The 20,218-nt window shown below is 38.7% G+C and overlaps 1 protein-coding gene across 1 annotated transcript in view; it reads left to right on the top strand.

Moving 5' to 3' along the window:
• Positions 1 to 203: 203 nt before the first annotated feature.
• Positions 204 to 20,218, top strand: part of LOC117292512 (syntaxin-8-like) — a 41,306-nt gene continuing 21,291 nt past the window's right edge. The window contains exons 1-6 of the mRNA XM_033774582.1: positions 204 to 282; positions 4,168 to 4,267; positions 5,610 to 5,704; positions 6,821 to 6,931; positions 7,826 to 7,944; positions 10,661 to 10,753. Of these exons, the coding sequence (XP_033630473.1) occupies positions 257 to 282; positions 4,168 to 4,267; positions 5,610 to 5,704; positions 6,821 to 6,931; positions 7,826 to 7,944; positions 10,661 to 10,753 (544 nt within the window). The 5' untranslated portion in view covers positions 204 to 256. The remainder of the gene's footprint in view (positions 283 to 4,167; positions 4,268 to 5,609; positions 5,705 to 6,820; positions 6,932 to 7,825; positions 7,945 to 10,660; positions 10,754 to 20,218) is intronic.

Raw genomic sequence — 20,218 nt, 5'->3', positions numbered from 1 at the left:
CGAATGATGAGTTGGATGTTATTGAGTAGGCTAAACATTTTCACACCATAATGATAATGCTCTTTAAACTTTTACTTTCATAGATCAGTCGTTGGATGGAGAAAAATATCAGACATAAAACAGTCATCGAATTGTAACATTTGGTCTGCTCCCCATCGTTGACAAGACATGTACTGTCAGTTTGTACATTGTGAGAAGGGTACCACGCACACGCTGTAGTATAGTAAAATCATCTTTCCTGCACTGACACTTCATAATGGCATCATTTGGTAGCGATCCTTGGTGAGAATGTTGCTTAAATTGAAACTTTGTGATATTAATTTCTTGTATTTTGAAGTTTTTGGTATATGTTAGAGGGTTATTGTTGATAATATTAGATCAACATCCGTTTATTTTGCTTGAAAGTTGGCAAATTCAGTGCAACAAATCTTCACTGTTTTCTTTCGGAGTTCAACTGAATTCGATGCATGTCACACATGGCATGCTGCGGCATGCACACTGTAGAGTCATACGAGACTGTGTCTGACCGTGGCGAAAAATGGAGGAAGAAATTAAACAACTCCATGCATGGCCATGGTCAGACCATGGAGGACTGTACTTCAACGGATAACTTTCCGTATCCTGCCACCACTTTCAACTTTGTCACTCATTTTTATGTCACTCAGTTTGATTTTGAAGATAATGATACTATTTCCTATTTATTATTATAATAAAATACTAGTGTATCCTGGTGTCATGTGTTTTCAGTAGGATAACATTAACAGACAAGTTGTTTACAATCAAAAACTGAAAGGTTTTTTTTCAAATCGTCTATCCAATTTTTTAACAATAACACTTACACTTCATGGTGTGTTAAAATTTTTAAATTTTTGGTTTTACATTGCGAGAGACAGTCCGCCATTAACAGTGCTTATGCAGCATGCATGCACGACATTGGAGCAACGTCATATGTTTTCACACCTTTCAGTGGTTGGTATTTTATTGAATATTCAGAAGCTAGTATGGCGTGCAAAATAAATCAAAAATATTATTCAATTTCTACTTACCAAATTTAATGACATTTTTGTCCCAAGGCAATATGGCTACAATATTAGAATCCAGAGGTATCATAAGGCATGAAAGTAAAACACCCCCCCCCCCCCCCCCCTTGAAGCACACACACTTCATAAACATCCGTTTTCCCCCATTTCAGACCAGTAATGTTTGGTTTCAGGAGTTAAGAAACCAATCTATGATATTTTATTTCTAATGTAGACTTAGTATTTATTACGCTAAATCAGAATTTATTACAGTATGCAGTTGAGCAAAAAAGAATGTTGTCATTTTCACGTAAAATGTTTTAATTTTTTTCCCCTTATCGGCACACCATAGAATCCCAAAAAGTAACCACCTCAAGTGATCCATCTAGAGACTAAAGCAGAATGAAACTCAATCTACATTGTAGCAGATAGTAATTTTGTTTTGAACTTTCGAGGTTGGATGATGTTTCTTTGACTCATATGAATGTTGGCATAATAATGCACTAGTGATTTGTACCGAAAATCAATCATTTTATAACTGTTTGAGCATAACCAACGACAGGAAACTTTATTCTCAGCATGATTAAGCCTGATGAAAATACAGACCGTGAGTAAACTGCATAGCTTCTGTCACCGGTGCAGCTTGCACAATCTCGCGGTAAACAGGAATCAAAGTTGGGGTTCGAAAACATATGAGGGACGATAACGTATGACGCTACGATACTAGAAAGCTTCCCTTCAAATTTCACTTTTGAGGTGCTATAGTTTTTTAGAAATGAGTTAAACAGTCACAAAAATAATTTTGGTCTCAGTTTAAAGGCAGTGGACACTATTGGTAATTACTCAAAATAATTTATTGGCATAAAACCTTTATTGGTTACGAGTAATGGGGAGAGGTTGATGGTATAAAACATTGTGAGAAACGGCTCCATCTGAAGTGCCATAGTTTTCGAGAAAGACGTAATTTTCCACGAATTTGATTTCAAAACCTCAGATTTAGAACTTGAGGTCTCAAAATCAACCTTCTGAATGCACACAACTTCGTGTGACAAGGGTGGGTTTTTTCTTTTATTATTATCTCGCAAGTTCGATGACCGATTGAGCTCAAATTTTCACAGGTTTGTTATTTTATGAATATGTTGAGATACACCAACTGTGAAGGCTAGTCTTTGACAATTACCAATAGTGTCCACTGCCTTTAAGAATGTGTAAAAAGTTCTTAACCAGTTGTGGTACATGTGTGATATGATATCATATCTGGAAATACAATTTTACATGCTAAAATAATTTTTGTCTCACTAAAGCTGAGACGAAAATTATTTTATGACTTGTTTCACTCACTTCTCAAAAACTATGTACAGCACTTCAGTTAGTACTAATATTTTAAGGGAAGCTTTCTACTATCATTATGTTCAAACCATGTTAGTTTAATGTAAATCTGTGGACATTTAAAAAAAGTAACCGAATCCTTTAAGGCAGCGGACACTATTGGTAATTACTCAAAATAATTATTAGTATAAAACCTTACTTGGTAACGAGTAATGAGGAGCTGTTGATAGTATAAAACATTGTGAGAAACGGCTCCCTCTGAGGTGACATAGTTTTTTTGAGAAAGAACTTATTTTCCACGAATTTAATTTTGAGACCTCAGATCAGATTTTGAGGTCTCGAAATCAAGCGTCTGAAGCACCCATTTTCATGTGACAAGGGTGTTTCTTCTTTCAATATTATCTCGCAACTTCGACGACCAATTGAGCTAAAATTTTCACAGGTTTGTTATTTTATACATTTTGTTGAGATACACCACGTGAGAAAACTGGTCTTTGACAATTACTAAAAGTGTCTGACAGGGTCTTTAAAGACACTGGTCACTATTGGTAATTGTCAAAGACCAGTTTTCTCGCTTGGTGTATCTCAACATGCATAAAATAACAAACCTGTGAAAATTTGAGCTCAATTGGTCGTCGAAGTTGCAAGATAACAATGAAAGTAAAAAACACCTTGTCACACTATTAAAGTTGTGTGCTTTCAGATGCTTGATTTTGAGACCTCAAATTCTAAATCTGAGGTCTCGAAATAAAATTCGTGGAAATTTACTTCTTTCTCGAGAACTACGTCACTTCAGAGGGAGCCCTTTCTCACAATATTTTATACTACCAACCTCTCCCTACTACTTGTTACCAAGTAAGGTTTTATGTTAATAATTATTTTGAGTAATTACCAATAGTGTCCACTGCCTTTAAAATTGGTTTTATCACAGTCGCCATAACGGCTGTGATGAGACCGATGTTAAAAGGTATACATGTACTATACTATAGCCATAACAGCTTAGCAAGGTGGGCTAGTCCACGGCCTGCTGAAAACCAGATGTTGCATCCTTAAACCGTTTAGTCCCAAATGTTTTGGCGACAGTTATTCCAATTCACTTTCATCCCAGTACCGTTTCATCCCAGTTGAAATTCAATAATATGCTTGGTTGACACACACTAGACATGCGAGAGTTCGCTGTAGTTTGCAATAATTGTAATCCTCCGGTTTGGAGTTTCTGGAGGCTGCAGCCGATTTCATGAAGGGCTAGGATTAATCCTATCTCGAGTTGGGACGAGTAACCCGTCCTAACTTAGGATGGGTTCAATGCCTCCTACGTTTTTGGATACGGAACTTTAGTCGTCCTAAGTCCTAAGATTAATCATAAGTTAGGAAGAGTTTGGTGAAATCGACGGCTGGAGGGTTAAGGTTGTCGCAACGAGTCCCACTGTACAAAACCTTAGGGCAATGTTCAAATACCCAGTCGCAGTTGGTATTTATGTAATTGCACTGACTGACTCTAAGTAATAATAATAATAAGTCTTATATTGCGCACTTATCAACCAAACAAGGTACTCAAGGCGCTGAGTATATACAAACTTTCAGAAAGATAGGTAATTGCAGTGATGAATTTTGAGAACCAATTATTTAGCACCTTATAAGGGTTTACAAGGTGCCACTGACTCTGAGTAACACAGACTGTTGCACAGACTGCGCCTTGAACACGCAGCAGGGTGGATACGTGCGCATTACAAGTCTTGTTATTATTATAATTATTATTATTTATTATTAAAGTTGGAATGATTGTAATTATTATGTGAGCACGATGTTCTTGTTGCAGGTTAACGGAGTATGAAACATGTCAACGTACAGGGCAGACGGTCATGGAGATGATCAATCAGAGGAATGACCTTCAAAGAAAAGGCTCCAGTTATTCAAAGGTTAGTGGTCACATTTATTTCTTGAACTGTTTGAGAGGATACAGTGATAGTGGTATGATCAGGGTCCCAGGGATAGGAGGGAAGAGTTCAGTACAAGCTTGAAGACTAAACCCGGGTGTGTTTCGGTTGTTGGTCGTTGGTTCTGCTGTTCAGACTGAACGATAACCGAGTTGTGAGCTCGGTTACCGTTTTGGTTATGACATCAGAAATAATTATTCGTTACAGCCGCCAAAATCGCACCCCTGGTCACTGGTCCTACATTTTGTACTCCTAAAATAGACCATGTCATTACGCACAACACTATAAACATTGGAGGGATAATGTGCGTATAAAGTGCCCGTGTTTAAGCCCTGTTCATACTTCCTAAAAGTGCCGATGCAAAGCGAATTTAACCTCATCAGTCTGTTTTCACTTCAAACGTTTCGCCATCTATCTATCCAGCTATCTTGCGAACTGTTTGTTGATAATCAGTGACTTCAAATTTGCACTGTATACTGTATTCTCAACCCAAATGCAGCGTTTTCATTGGGTAACTGGAACAATAGTTAAATCTTACAAACAAAGAGTCATCCCTTTCATCATCCCTTCATTTGTTATTTTGTTGTAAACATTTATTTCCAGTTCGCCGAAACAATAATTTTAAAATTTTTGAAAAGAACAATTAGGCTAATAATGTTTACGTACAGGTATGTAGAACTGATAGAATTGCGAGCGAGGCATTTCACTACAAACTTTATGTTACGTTTAAAGCTGGTCATAAAATTGTTGCTCGACAAATTTGGGTTGTTAACATTTAATACAATGTTTTGCTGAATTTTTTCCCCCTGTCCGACGACTTTTTTCAGCACCTAAAAATTGGAATGGCCTAACAAGATTGTACTGTGCACCACATTTGAACAGCTACATAAACATGTCGGTTGAATGTTCACGATTTATTCTCCCTATTTTAATCTGATTACCAATTTTGAGCCTTTGAAAACAAATATGTAAAATTTGTATTCAATAGCTGGAATGAAAAAGTTAATAAGCAGCAGTCTCAGCAGCCAACTTGAATCGCCAGATACTTGTTTTTGTATCCCACTCATGCTGTGATTTTACATTTAGCATTTGTCAGCCCTTGTATTCCATAAAGTTGTCCTACTTTGTTCAAGAACAATAATGCCTGGGAACTTTGTGCCAATATCTGAAATATGAAAACTGGCATTTTCTTAAAGTTTCAGAACAAGGGATTGTTTTTCACTGAAAGAGTTATAAATTTATTTAAAAATTTTGTTTCACTGTAAAGACTGAGCTTTGAATTTCTTAAATGTATTCTTATTATGTTTGTCAATTACACTTGCAGATAGAAGCAGAGATTCGACTGGCACTGAGAAGGTTCACTAAGGACACAGAGACACTCAAAGGGAAACTGACAAAAGCATCTTCAGCATACCACTTGTATCCTTGGTTTGGTTTGCCAGTAGCTAAATGGTGACTGCTCTATATATATGCCAACACCCCTTTGTTCCGACAACCTTATGTTCCGAAAAATAACCTGTGGTTTATTTGCTAGGGTTTGGGTGAGGTACACTAAGGTTGTCAGAACGAAGGGTAGGTGGGTTGTAATGGATGTATCTTTCCTTGCCTTCCATCTCTACGAGTGGCACCGGGGGCACTGTGTGGATTGGGTTTCCCTACCTGACTGCATGGGTTTTCCCTGGAATAACCTTTGGGATTATCCTGCCACATATAAAACTTAAACTTCCTTTCTTGTCTTCCCTCCATGGGTTCTTATCTGGTACAGTGATGGAGTCCTTGGCTTCACAACAAGAACGTAGTGTGTAACCAGTTATAAGCATGAGGCCTATGTTGGTCATTGTCAAAAACAGTATCTGTATTCTCCCTTGGTGTATCACAGCATACGCATAAAATAACAAACCTGTGAAAATTAGAGCTCAATCGGTCATCAAAGTTGCGAGATACTAATGAATGAAAAAACACCCTTGTCACACGAAGTTGTGTGCTTTCAGATGCATGACTTCGAGATCTAAAATTCTAAATCTGAGGTCTTGAAAACAAATTCGTGGAAAATTACTTCTTTCTCAAAAACTACCCTACTTTAGAGAGAGCCGTTACTTCAGAGGGAGCTATTACCAATAGTGTCCACTGTCTTTAACTGTAATTGCTTCTCACCATCCAGGAGTATAAATGGATACCTGCAAGGGAGCTGAGAGAGATTAAAGGAATTACATTTGCCCAATGACCAGCCGTTGATTTCACAAAACTCTTCCTAACCTAAGACTAATCTTAGGACTTAGGACGAGTCCCAACCCTGCACTGTAGCATTCAGACCTTAAGACTAATCCTAAGTTAGGAAGAGTTACTCGTCCTAACTCGAGATAAGACGAGTCCTAACTCTTTGTGAAATCGACCCCAGGGCACTAATGCAAAGCGCATCGATACAATGTTATTGTAGAATGTTTTGTAAGAACTAGTTATTATTATCCTAGTTTTTAATGTTAAATTTGATGTCCCATAATGATCTCCTGAGATTCCTTAACTGTTTGACCGAAGCACCCAGAGGGAGGTGGACAGAAGGCTTGGTCTCCTGGAGAACCTCCACGCTAAGGACATGATCCTCAATGAGGCCTTCAGAAAAGACATCACATACTCCGCCCCCGAGAGGTAAATCTAATGTTCCCAAAATCTGTATGTCTAGGCTTGTGCGTAAGTCGCTAAAGGTTTGTCATGGTTGTAGTCGAGATTCATGGTGGTGGCGTAATTATTCAGGTATACATGTTTGAATACTGCTCTCACGAGATCACTACACTCGCGCAAAGCTGCTGGCTGCCCACTTCTCCCCTATTAACTGCACAGTGCGACAGCAGTAGTCTCCTGGTGGCCAGCAGTCTCACAAGAATGCTTGTGTTGCGCAGAGAGATGGAAAACTATCACCTTGACAGACATTTGACAACTTGTCCACAAGTCTACTAATGTCAGGTGTTCAAACATTGTGTATGTATGGACTGATTTGTTGTTTCACTCCTTTATAATAGAGTTACATGTAGCTTGAAACATCTTTAAAAAAATCAGGAGAAAATTTGTCCCCCCAGGAAGAATAATCCCAAACAGGAGTACACAACTTGAGAAGCGTTTATTGTATCAAGTTCAAGATTTGGGGTGAAAAAAAGATATCTTTTTCTATAATCACTTTACTTCAAAGTGAAGTGCCTATTACATGTACTTTGGAAAGCTGCTGTACTTCAAACCAAGTAAGTTTTCATTGCCATTATTTTAAAGAGCGATTACCAAGTGTAATCATGAACCTTCCTTTTTGTGGAGTCAATTTTGTTACTCTATAAAATGGCCGACCATTTAAGTTTGGAAAGTTAAAGGAAAACCATGCAGTTTTAAGGCATTGTGTGGGTTATAATATTCTCCCTTTAAAACATCTTTCTAACATACATATTTTATACCAAATGGTTGCATACGCTTTTCATTGACCAGTTCGCCCGATTCAAGGCATCGTACTGCCCCTTTAACCTCATGATTTTGTGTGTATTGTTCATATTATTGCAGAACTAGACTTCTAGCACCTAATACCTCTGGGTTTGGACAGGACACATTTGACGAGCCAGAGGAAGTAAGAGGTCTTTCCATAAATGAAATCAGAGAGCAACAACTCCTAGTCATCCAAAGTAAGTACAGACAAGGTTCAAACCCCTAAAGTTGTATTTAATACCAAGGGGTTTGAACCAGACAAACTTTGCTTTTTCTACATACACCCCGCCCCATTTTTTGGCCGCTTTTATGTGCAAGGCATACTGTATGTTTTGTCTTATTTTCTTCAAAACATGTTTTAGTTCGCATTAATGACTTGCTTAGCCATAACTTACACTGTACCACTTCAATTTGAAAGGGCACCAAGGCATTTCTCTTTGGCAAAGGGCACCCTATGAGGAAATTGTAAATTTCTACTGGAGCATTTCAAGGGCACCAAAGCTTTTGAAAGTTTTGAAAGTTTTTGAAAGGGCACCAAGGCGTTTCTCTTTGGCAAAGGGGACCCTATGAGGAAATTGTAAATTTCTACTGGAGCATTTCAAGGGCACCAAGGCAATGGCAAGGGGCAACGGAGGCAATCACCTCCGTTGCCTCCGTGAAGTATCAGGCCTGTAAGTTGAAACTAAGCAAGTCAGACATGATGGCTTATTAGTGCACACCCTCCCATACTTTCCTTTGCTGGTCTGTATTTCCACTGGCTACACTCTGAATGAGGGAGGTATCATGGAGACATTAACTATAATTTTAATTACTGTTTCAATTTGTGATTGCTTAGTTTGTATTTTGTGTTAAATTTGTGATTGCATTATTTATATTTTTTATTCAATTTGTGATTGCATCATTTATATTTTGTATTCAGTTTGTGATTGCATCATTTATATTTTGTATTCAATTTGTGATTGCATCATTTATATTTTGTACATAAATATTGTTTTAGCTTATATATATTCTATTTGTCTTGCTCTTTAAATGTACTCCAATTTCCGATTGCATCATTTATTATGTTTTGTACAAACATTGTTCATTGATTTGTCTGCTTTTTGAAATATGTTGAAGAACTGTTCCTTATCTGAACAGAGTTTCCAACACTTTTGTCTGTACTATTTTGATTGTTGTTCCTACATTTGCCTTAATTTTTTCATGATTGAGGTGCAATGTATCATTAACTTTTCTGTTTCTAATCGCTTCATTTACAATTTGTACTTTGATATTGTGTTTACTGTTGTTTCTTGCATAGTGCTGACATGTACATATATTCATTATAATGTAATCCCTCTCTTGTTTTTAAATCAAAATTGTTCCAAAATTTGAATAGCGTCTTTGACACCTTTCTCTTATTGGTGTAATTTTAACCTTTTCCTTGCTGTCTCGTACTTGAGGCATGGAGGAAGGAAGAGAAGGAGCTTGAACGATGGGACTTCAAAAGTCGAACCCGTGGTACCGCAGTCGTTTAACGACACCTCGTAATCAGCCACATACCTTATACAGACAATGGGTGACCTGGCGTATGTGAGTTTGCACGTGCGCACTTGGTTCTTCACTCAACTATGGTGTTGTATGTCGTATGGATATAATACAGAAAATTGTGTACGTCACGTTCGCCCACCAAATCGAAAAATACAATTGAATACCAACCACCCTCGTGTGCTAATACCCAAATTTTGAACCACCGCTAGTGACAGGAGAGTCACAAAAAATGTAAAAATATTCCATGATGTTTCCGTGAAACACCACAAACGGTAAATGAAAACTTGTATATTCACAATTCTTGTCTCCAATGATTCAACTTTACAAGAAGGCAACGGCGCAGTCTGGCGGTACCACACCTTCTGTACAAAGAGATTTAATCCGGCTCGTTAATCGGCCGTCCAGCTGGAGGTCTCCTATCTTTTTCCACTGGCCAGACAGGGGCATTGTCAGAGTATTCTTTTGTTACTCTGTGGTTTTGCGGGTCATTCGAGCTCCTTCTCTTCCTTCCTCCATGCTTGAGGCAAGTATCGTTAGTGGTAGACTGGGCCCCTGTCTTTATCCCCAAGGATAATAAAGACAGGTACCTGCTATTTAGATCCAGTGATTCCATTGGATACAATGATATTGCATAACTGGCACAGTGAAATGAGCTTTCCATAGATGCTCAAACACTACACTCCTATCACGTTCGCCATAGAATTTGACTGTGTATCTCTTTGTGAAATTGATGTAGGTTAAAGGTGAATGTACACGCTGGTCCAGAGATAGGTCTCTGGCGTTATTCACGAGCCTTGAAGTGTGACAACAAGGCTACATTATTAACTGACAATTATTAATTAATATTTGTATTAATTTAGCTCTTATTTTATTATAGCTTTAGAGATTTAAAAAAAAATGTCAAAAGCTGTTGGCTGCGATGGTAAAATATTAGGCCTACATGTAGTTAACCATTCCATATCAAATATACGAATAGGTAGTTATAAACGATGCTCAACTTTGTCTCGATCATAATATAAGTGAACTAAGTAGAACTAGCTGCTGCAATCTTCTTACCAACCAAAATGACCTATATGCACTCATGTCATGTTCTGTTCTGTTTTTGTGAAATATTTATTGTGTGCTTTTTGCTTGAATAATTATTGTAATCGTTATTATTTTGATTGGTTCGTTGTGTTATTGTTTAACTTTTGCTGTGCTTTTTTATGTACTTGTATTTGTTGAGGTCAAATAAATAATAATAATAATGATAATAATAATGATAGTTAATTGCCCTAGGTTTCGATCCTAGCAGAGTCTGTCTGGAAGGCTAAAGGGAAAGACTCTGCTAGGGACGAACATCATCAAATATTAACTATTTTTGTATCTCTTTGTTTGGACTCACAGAACAAGATAAAGGGTTGGAGGCACTGGCTGATGTTATATCCAGACAGAAGCAGATGGGGCAGAGGATAGGGACTGAGCTGGATGAGCACAATGGTAAGCCAGACTCAAATAAATAATCGGAATAATATTAACAGTTTTTATTTATTGGATTTGAGGCATTGCATTGTGAGGTATCGATATATTTGGTTTGTGGTAACAAACATGTATGTACACATGCCATGTAGATTTTGTTCTATATTCTACTACCGTTGAGTAGATTTTCGGAATCCAGGAGACTTCTTAGTTCTGTTTAACTATTTACTACATACCTGGACAAAAGGTAGAAAATCGGCTTGGACTTCTACCTTAGATTTTTATGGATAGTTATTAACTTCAGTGCGGACTCAGGAGTGAGTTCTTTAAATTGGTCTCAACATTTTGTCTAGCTTGCTCTAGTCTAGTCATGTTTTACTGGACATGACATTTTAGAGCAGTGTCTTTTTACCCCTAGAACACCGAGCTTGCTCGGTAGCTAGAGGAAGTTTTTAAGACACTGGACACCTTTGGTAATTGTCAAATACCAGTCTTCTCACTTGGTGTATCTTAACATACATGTAATGCATAAAATAACAAACCTGTAAAAATTTAAGCTCAATTGGTCATCTAAGTTGCGAGGTAATAATGAAAGAAAAAAAGTTGTGACCCCAAAATCTAATTCTGAGGTCTCGACATCAAATTCTTGGAAAATTCCTTCTTTCTCGAAAACTACGTTGAGGCACATACATGCTTGAGGGTAAAGATGTTGCAAACCGAAGAAACCAGCGGCTGTACTCAACTGCAATGGAGTTATGGCCACTTTTGGAGATAAGTTTATCAACCTCCATGACCTCAGCTCGATCAATATCTGCACTTAGCAAGTAATCTGTTGCTCTGATCGACCATACACATGTACATACAGATACAGTAACAGGAAAGTTAGGCATGGTCACTTCATCATTTTGTGCATTAAGGAGATTTTGAGGCATCTTGAAAAAGTATGACATAACTTATCCTGTCTTGTCTTTAAATCCAAGCCCGTAATGGTGAATTCCAGGCGTCATACCACAGGTCAGTGTCCTTAATAAATCCCCTTGTGATAACAATCAATGAACTTTCTGGGTCTTTGCTTTTAACGTCAAGGAAGTTTCAAATTGACTTACAGAAAAACAAAACCACTGATCCTGAAATAGACAGGGGTGTCAGGGAACATATAATTACATGAGGAACTGATCGGGCACACTGATGAGTGACGACTCGGAGAGAACTTATATAATGCAGAGGAAAATGTCATTACTGCTCAGTAAACACAGATTAATCTTGTATTACGGAAGGCATTTCATTCTATAGCGCTATTGACAATGAATAGTAAGTGAAATACATGAATTGATACATGTAGAAAGACAAGCCATTTATTTCACACTCACAACAACACGCTGTATTTACATTATAGGCTTATATAGCATTACCCAACATTATAATACAATTTAATAAAAATAGGCGTAGGGCTCATGTGAATACGGAAGGCATTTTATTCTCTAGCCCTGATTGATGACAATAAGTAGTTGGTGAAATACGTATTTAAAGCGGACAAAACATTTATTTAATACTCACAACAACGTGCCATATTTACATAGTAGTGCTTATAATAACATTATCCAACAGTATAATACAAATAAACAATACATAGTATATAAAAATAGGTTGATCGCTTTTGTCTGCCATAGACGTTATCGCAAATACTCGGTACTAGCACAATAGAGGTGGAATGAGGTGCATGCTGGTCTAGCTAGCTATCAAATTTGATAGCTAGCTAGACCAGCATGCACTTCATTCAACAGTCTGGGCTTGCGCAATGGTATTTGCGAAAAGGTCTATTAATATTGAGGGTCAGTAAGTAGGAAAATAGTGAAGCTAAAAAACGTTTTTATTATTCCCTCTTTAACAGACAAGACAAATAATCATAGACAAGGGACGGTTCAATTGGTTCATGTCCAATCTAAACTGATTGAATATCACTTGACATTTTATATATTTGAGTAGAGCAAGTTCAACTGTTGTAACCCGAAGGTTTGATTCAATCTCCATTTTTGTTGTCCATTTATCAAATGGTCAGATTTATCACTGAAATGATAGTCTGCTGCCCTCATGTGTCAAGTCGATGCTAAGTGACACACAGCACTGTGGGTTCATTGAACTTGTTGAAAAAAGTACATTTGTGTGTAAACATGCAAGGGTTCAAAGGCTTACATACATTTACATGTAAATGTTTATCTTGTGAAAAGAGTGTGTGACTTTAGTGATGATATACATGTACCTGTCCTTGTTTCTACCTATATGTACTCCAGGGGGATACTTCTATGGGGGAAATATGAGTTTGTATTGGAACCTTGCAGAGGGCACCACAGCAAAAACACAGGGCACCACAACAACTGCTGGGTTATTTCGAGGCCAGCATTTGTTTCCAAATGGATTTTCCAGTCTAGTTTGCTTTTGTGTAACTTGAGGCAGCAGTGGGAAGTGGTCTGCCCAACATAGTGTGTGTCATCCACTCTCTCCATCGGTGATGACGTTACCGAAACCGAGAAGGGAGATCAGTCGAGTTTATTGGCCAGTTGTTTCATATCCCAAGAAGGATGAGATGAAGTTTCTCTGCATGAGATAGCGTCCAGTTGTTAATTCTCACACAATACGCAGTCATTTCTTAAATTCCTTCTGCATATTGGTTTTCATTGATGTTTGGCCAGGTTTTTCGATTGTTTTGTCCATGAAACTGTAAAGTGTCTCAAGTAATTGATTGATTTTAGTTGAGGTACATCAAGCTAAATCATAAAAGGTAAAACTTTTGTTCCCTCTTTGTTTTGGGGAAAAGAATTTTGAAAAGTTCTGGAGAGTTCTGAATTGATCCTTGTACGGTGTGGGTATAAGAATGTTGGGTGCAATGCCTTTTTTTTTTCAAACCGAGTGAATGCTTTTCCAGCTTATTTTGGTTTAATTCAGTTAGATTTCCCTGGTTCGTCTTAGACTGATTTAAATGTGTCTTCCTTTGGTTTATTTACATGTAGGTGTCTTTTTGCTTGTAACTTTTACTCTGTGCCGTGTCGTGGCCAAGCGGTTTAGTTCACTAGAAGCTCTGGTGTTGTCAGCAGCAGAGTGTGGGTTTGACAACTGGTCATGACACTTGTGTCCTTGAGCAAGACACTTAACCATAATTGTTTCACAGAAGGTTGGGAAGGTAGCGCACTCTGCTCTACCAGCCAGGCTTCTAGTGGATGATACTTGCCTATACCTACAGCCTTGTGGACTGTGGAGGGGTATACCCCGTTTCAGCCCCTGGAGTAGATGCCATTGTTTAAGTTACTTATTATTGGCAAGTTTGATACAGTACAATACCTGAAAGTCAAAGTATACATCTTACATGTATACATTTTATGACCATAAAAACTCACTTGGGAAGCACTGCAGCTACATAATCTTTTGAAAACATTCCATTCATAGGAATGTAGTATTGAGAGAGGGATTTAAAAACATTTCAATCTGAGAAGAGTGTGTATTCCAGTTTCACAAGTTAATTTTATTGTTGCATTTCGAACAGTTTAAACAGGTCCAAAACCTAATGCTTACTTTTGAATTAAAGCAACTTTCAATGAATTTGTAAGCCTACCCAGAGTCTTAAAAAGAAAAGCTTTTTAAAATTTAAATCTCAATTTGGAGATCAACTGAGCCGACAATAATCGTTAATACCACTTCTGTTTCATATGTGAATGGTCCATTAATCATAGGTTGTCTTCTGCGATGTCCTACATGTGTTCCCAATACTGGGATATTTAAAAAAATCTGACACTCCATCAAGTTAATAATGTAGGCAGTAGCAGGTGAAAGGGAGCTCGCCCATATCAAAACACCCACACTGGTAACCCAATACGCCCTGCCCAAATAGCCCTTCATGGATTATATAAACTTGATTGGCAAGGCACTGCTGTGCAGCTTGAGTATCGGTTTTTTTATTCAGAGGTTAATGTTGGTTATAAAAAGGACACTTGGGACGGAATTCACACACTGTATACATGTATCAAAAGGTGGCTGTTCAATTTGTTGGTCAAACTGTCTTTAATTTGAATTGACCATTCGGAATCATTTTGAGATTTGCTCATTCTTGTCTAAGTTGGTGAGATCAGCTGGAAGTGCCCCGGGTTTCCCTGACAACTACATTTGTATAGCTGTTGTCTTCCCCTATTCTTTCTTTCCTGTTTTGATGACTACATCATGTACATGTCCATGTAGGTGATAGCTGAAAGATGAAGGTTATTTTGTATGAGTGCCCTGCTAGTCTCCAGACAACTCTGTTGTATTTTACAGTGGCTAGTTTTGGTTCATCTCCATACGTTTCAGTACTTTTGCTGACTCCGTTTCACAGAAGTTTTGTGTAGCACCTGTCTAGTAGTTCCCCCTGACTGTTCATTTAGACCATGGAGGAAGGAAGAGAAGGAGCTCGAACGAAGGGACTTCAAAAGTCGAACCTGCGGTACCGCGGTCGTTTAACGACACCTCGTAATCACCCACATACCTTAAACAGACAGTGGGCGACCTGGCATATGTGAGTTTGAGCGTGCGCACTTGGTTCTTCACTCAACTATGGTGTCGTATGTCGTATGGATATAATACAGAAAAAACAAACTTTTTTGAGACCTGATAAAAATTGTGTACACTTGTGCCCACCAAATCGAAATTGAATACCTACCACCCTCGTGTGGTAATACCCAAATTTTGAACCAACCGCTTGTGACCGGAAAGTCACAAAAAATGTAAAAATATGCCATGATGTTTCCGTGAAACACCACAAACAGTATTAATGAAAACGTGTATATATTCACAATTCTTGTCTCCAATGATTCAACTTTACACGCATGCAAGAGCGCAGACTGGCGGTACCACACGTTCTGTACAAAGAGATTTAATCCCGCTCGTTAATCGGCCTTCCAGCTGGAGGTCTCCTATCTTTTTCCACTGGCCAGAGAGGGGCATTGTCAGAGTATTCTTTTGTTACTCTGCGGTTTTGCGGGTCGTTCGAGCTCCTTCTCTTCCTTCCTCCATGTTTAGACAGAGCTATGATAGATGTAGTTGATTTGAACCGGGCACTGTAGTTTGGTCTTTCTGTTGGGGCCTGATTAATGATGCAGCAGTCATTTTGTTGCATGCTGACCATGCCATCCCTGAAATACAGATTTTCTTTTCAACCAATATTTTGTGACAACAGTTTGAACTTTGAAGTGTTTATACAGTATGACACCTGAAGAAACCAATATGGGGCTTGAGTGATTTTTTTGAGGAAGTAATTTGATATGGATATGTTGTGATTGAAAACACCCCCAACTGAAGGAAGGAAATTCCTGCATGGATACATGGGACTGATTGGCTTCTACCCCCACTTGTCTGTAAAACTAGTGAACATTGTATCCTGTGTGCAATGTGTGGAGTGTACCCATGGTCACTGGTTCCTAGCCTCTGGTTTGATTGTGTAGGCTATGTTGTAGGCCTCAAGCCTAGGGTGAAAATCAAAATGCTTTTAAGCCATCCCCCATTTCCCCACCATAGGGACTTTTCGTTTTCGACGACGGATGGTTCTGCGACGGTAAAGATGACATTTGGCGTCATCTGCGCATGCGTCGGCTTTGAGGACGGTCGTTCCTCAATTTCTACGACAGTACTTGGGATGAATCTTCGTTGTGCTGAAAACGACAACGTTTAGCTGAACAACCATCGCAGAACCATCCGTCGTCGAAAACGAAAAGTCCCTCATGTTGGGGACAGTACACCATCTCAAGCTCTTTGTCACTAGGTACAGTTGTACGTACATGTACGATATTACAACATTTTTGGTAATGCTAAGGTGATGTAGTTTTATGTAGTTTTTACAATTTAGATTTTTGTTTAATTAAAGTCTGAAAGAAAACACAAAATATAGATTGTACATGTACCCAGGGGAAGAAATGTTTTTAAAAACTGATTCTTTACATCATGTAAGTTTTTTCCAGTTTGTTCAGTTAATGACATTTTCAATTTGAAGATAATGATAGTGGAAAGCTTCCCTTCAAATATTACTTACTGAGATGCTGTAGTTTTTGAGAAATGAGTAAAACAATGTCATGAAAATACGTTTGTAAATGCTTTAAATAATTTTGGTCTCATGAGCCCAAAATTATTTTCATGCCATTGTTTTACTCATTCCCCCAAAACAAGAGCACCTCAGCATGTAATGTTTTCAGGGAAGCTTTCTACTATCATTATCTTCAAACTGTGTAAGTTTAGTGTAAATCTGTGGACATTGTGTTTTTTGTCCTACAAAAAGTACATACACCCTTTAAGGCAACCTCCAATTTCCCTCACTGTAACTTGGACAACTCATTTCACAAGTTTGTGTAGAGCAGTTACAAGATTCATGTCAAGTCAAGTCTAAGGACAGAAATGTCCATCATTCGTTTGGCGTTAACCAATGCAAACAGTTCCATTATGTATCCATAATGTACACTGCTATCCATAAAAAATGATGAGCATTGGTGTTTTGTTTTCACAAGACTGCGCACTACCCATTACACACAAAGCATTGACTGACTCCTCGATTTAGAACTGGCCTAAATTGAAGGAGCCTGTACAAGAAACCACACCACAAACCAAGCCTACTGCAGGGGACACTTATTTGTCTTTTATTGTGGGTTTAAGGTGCAACATAGAGTTAGTTAGATAATTGCTGGCTATGCACTCACTGAGGTCGGCTGGTCTTTTTCTAGTTGGGCTTAGTAATTTTTCGTAGAATATTCCCTATGACCTGTTTTTCTGAATGTTCACTCATTGTTTGACTTACAATTTAATAGGCATATGATACGTCTGGACCTTACAATAAACACCTAAATTTCATCCAAGAAAAGCTTAGCGCCGCCCCCCCACCCCTTCTCCCCCTAGAGGAGAGAAGTAGGAGGAGCTTTCAACACCTGGTCACAAGTTGCACTGTCGCTCTACCCAGAAATACTCTGTGAACCCTCTAACAAAACACGGCATCTCGTGCGAGAGAAAGGGAAAAAGAAACACTGAGCTTCCCCTCTTGGTGTTGCCCTTGGCTATGGTCATACCTTCTTGTTTACACCAGCACCCACAAGTTGATGGTAGCCTGTACCCTGAACCTATCCTCAGTTGTAGTGTGTAGGGGCTTGCACATGCCCAACTATTGCCCACTGTTGACAGGTATGTGCAGGTGGGAGTTCAAGTGTAGGGTTGATTTTTTTTCCTGGAGATCTATATTTCAGGAGGAGTTTCTGATTTTGTGTGTATGAGCTTTTGAAACTATTGACCGAACAAAGCTCCTAAAGATACATGTATTATACAAGGACAGACAGCAGGCTCGATACTTCTCAGGGGCAACGAAGGCGATGGCCTCCATGCCCCCTGGTCATTGCAGACTAACAATGTTTGTGCTTGTCGTCTGGACTTAAACAAACCAAACAAGTATTTTAGATGATTCATTTGTCGTGAAACAAACCATGCTTGGCGATCCAAGCAAAGAGGGCATGGTAAAACATGGTGATTTGCAGATTTTGTTTGATCATGAGGCCTAGATGTACTTGGTGATTTGCAGATTTTGTTTGATCATGAGGCCTAGATGTACTTGGTGATTTGCAGATTTTGTTTGATCATGAGGCCTAGATGTACTTGGTGATTTGCAGATTTTGTTTGATCATGAGGCCTAGATGTACTTGAACGTGGCTCTTGAAGGGGTACAGCAATTTTCCTGTGGTAAAGGGTCACTTCAATTAGGAACATTGAAATTTGTATTGGAACTTTGAAAAGGGCACCACAGCAAAAGCCAGGGTGTCATAGCAATTGATGTTGATGCTGTGGGTTACTTTGAGGCATAGGCTGGCTGTTATATTATGTGCATACATGTAGGTGCGTAGAGAAAATTAATCGTAAATCTACACGTACATGTATGCCCCCTTGTGACTATATCAGCTTTTGTTTGATCATGGACCTTATCCCCCATGCCGTAAGTAGGAACAGGTCAAAATGAATTCGTAAGATTTTACTCATGAGCTTCTCTCACAACACATGAAGGGTATCTGAATGTGTGTGAGTTAACAGGAAAAATTGTAACCCAGCCCCTTGTGACTGTCTGTCTCATGTACCCTAGAGTAGGTACATGTATACCAAGGTGCCTACATGTAGTAGGAGTAGTAACAGGTTATCTAAGACCGATTTAGACTCGACCTTTGTGTATGAATCTGGGTTAACAGGAACACATCCAAAATGAATCTCCATGCGACCATCTGCCCCATAATTCAAAATTTTCAGCAGGTACCCATACTTGGCTAGGAACATCTCAGTATTTGTTTCATTGCCTGCTTTGTGGTCTAGACGATTTATTCAACTGGTTTTTGGGAGATAACAGTAGATGAGCATGTTGTAAGATATTTAAGAGATGTTTAATTTGCATCAGGGATCAAGAATGTAAATTTTGGTTTTACCAAGAGTAGAGTTTAACAAGAGGTTTTGGACAAGTAAGGCACAAAATGTAGACCACAGTTGCACTAATTCATATTACATGTATTAGGTATGGGTTATTATTTGGAAATAAAATATACATATTTATGCAACGCGTACGTTGCCATGTCCAGTACACCAATAATAATTTTGAGAATGACTGCCTGTGTTTAGTCATCATATTGAGTAGTTGACACTACTTCCCCATTATACCAAACAGTACCACAAGCAGGTTCAACAGAAATGAGTCTGGGAGAAACTCTGCATAATCCCCTTTGTGACTGTCTGCCGCTGTCCACATTACAGTAAAATCCGACTTTGTGCCCAGGTACCTCTTTTGTCTGGGTAACGTTCCCATATGTACTTGGTACATGTATGTACATGTACATGTACAAATGTAGGTACCCAGTTTGCCAAGGTATCCAACAATATGGAGGTTCGTACAGGTACGTACATGTACGTGTACATGTACATGTAGGGTCAAAATGGTTGCAGGGATGAAAGGTCCCTTGTGGCTGTACAGTGTATGTCACAGTCCACAGTCACCCAACTTACAGTACACGACTTGGTGCCCAGGCGTGCCAGGTACATTGTACATTGCATGTTCATGTACAATGTACCTCTTCTGTCTGGATGCTGTTCCCGTGGAGTAGGTACCCACTTTGCTAAGGGTACAGGTACATGATGGTTTCATGTATGAGAAATCCATTGTGGCTGTCTTTGAGCAGACACCTGTACGTTGTGTACCCACTTTCAGTCTCTGTTCTTCCTCTGACCCCAAGTACTCCGAAGTAACTCGCCTTCCCTAAAAAAAACCTGGACCTGTGCGTGCAGGTGGGTTCAAAATGGTTTCAGGGATGAGAACTCCCTTGCGGCCGTCTGCCACTGACTATTTTTGAGTAAGTATCCACTTTCAGTCTAGGTTCTTTCTAATGTACATGTATGACCCCAAGTACTCCGAAGTACATGTAACTTTCCTTCCCTCAACAAAAAGCTGTCATCCATGTCTGT

Source organism: Asterias rubens, chromosome 7 (genome assembly GCF_902459465.1).
Source record: "Asterias rubens chromosome 7, eAstRub1.3, whole genome shotgun sequence".
Lineage (NCBI taxonomy): Eukaryota > Metazoa > Echinodermata > Asteroidea > Forcipulatida > Asteriidae > Asterias > Asterias rubens.
The sequence above is the reverse complement of the archived record's forward strand: the minus strand, read 5'-3'. Positions and strand labels throughout refer to the sequence as shown.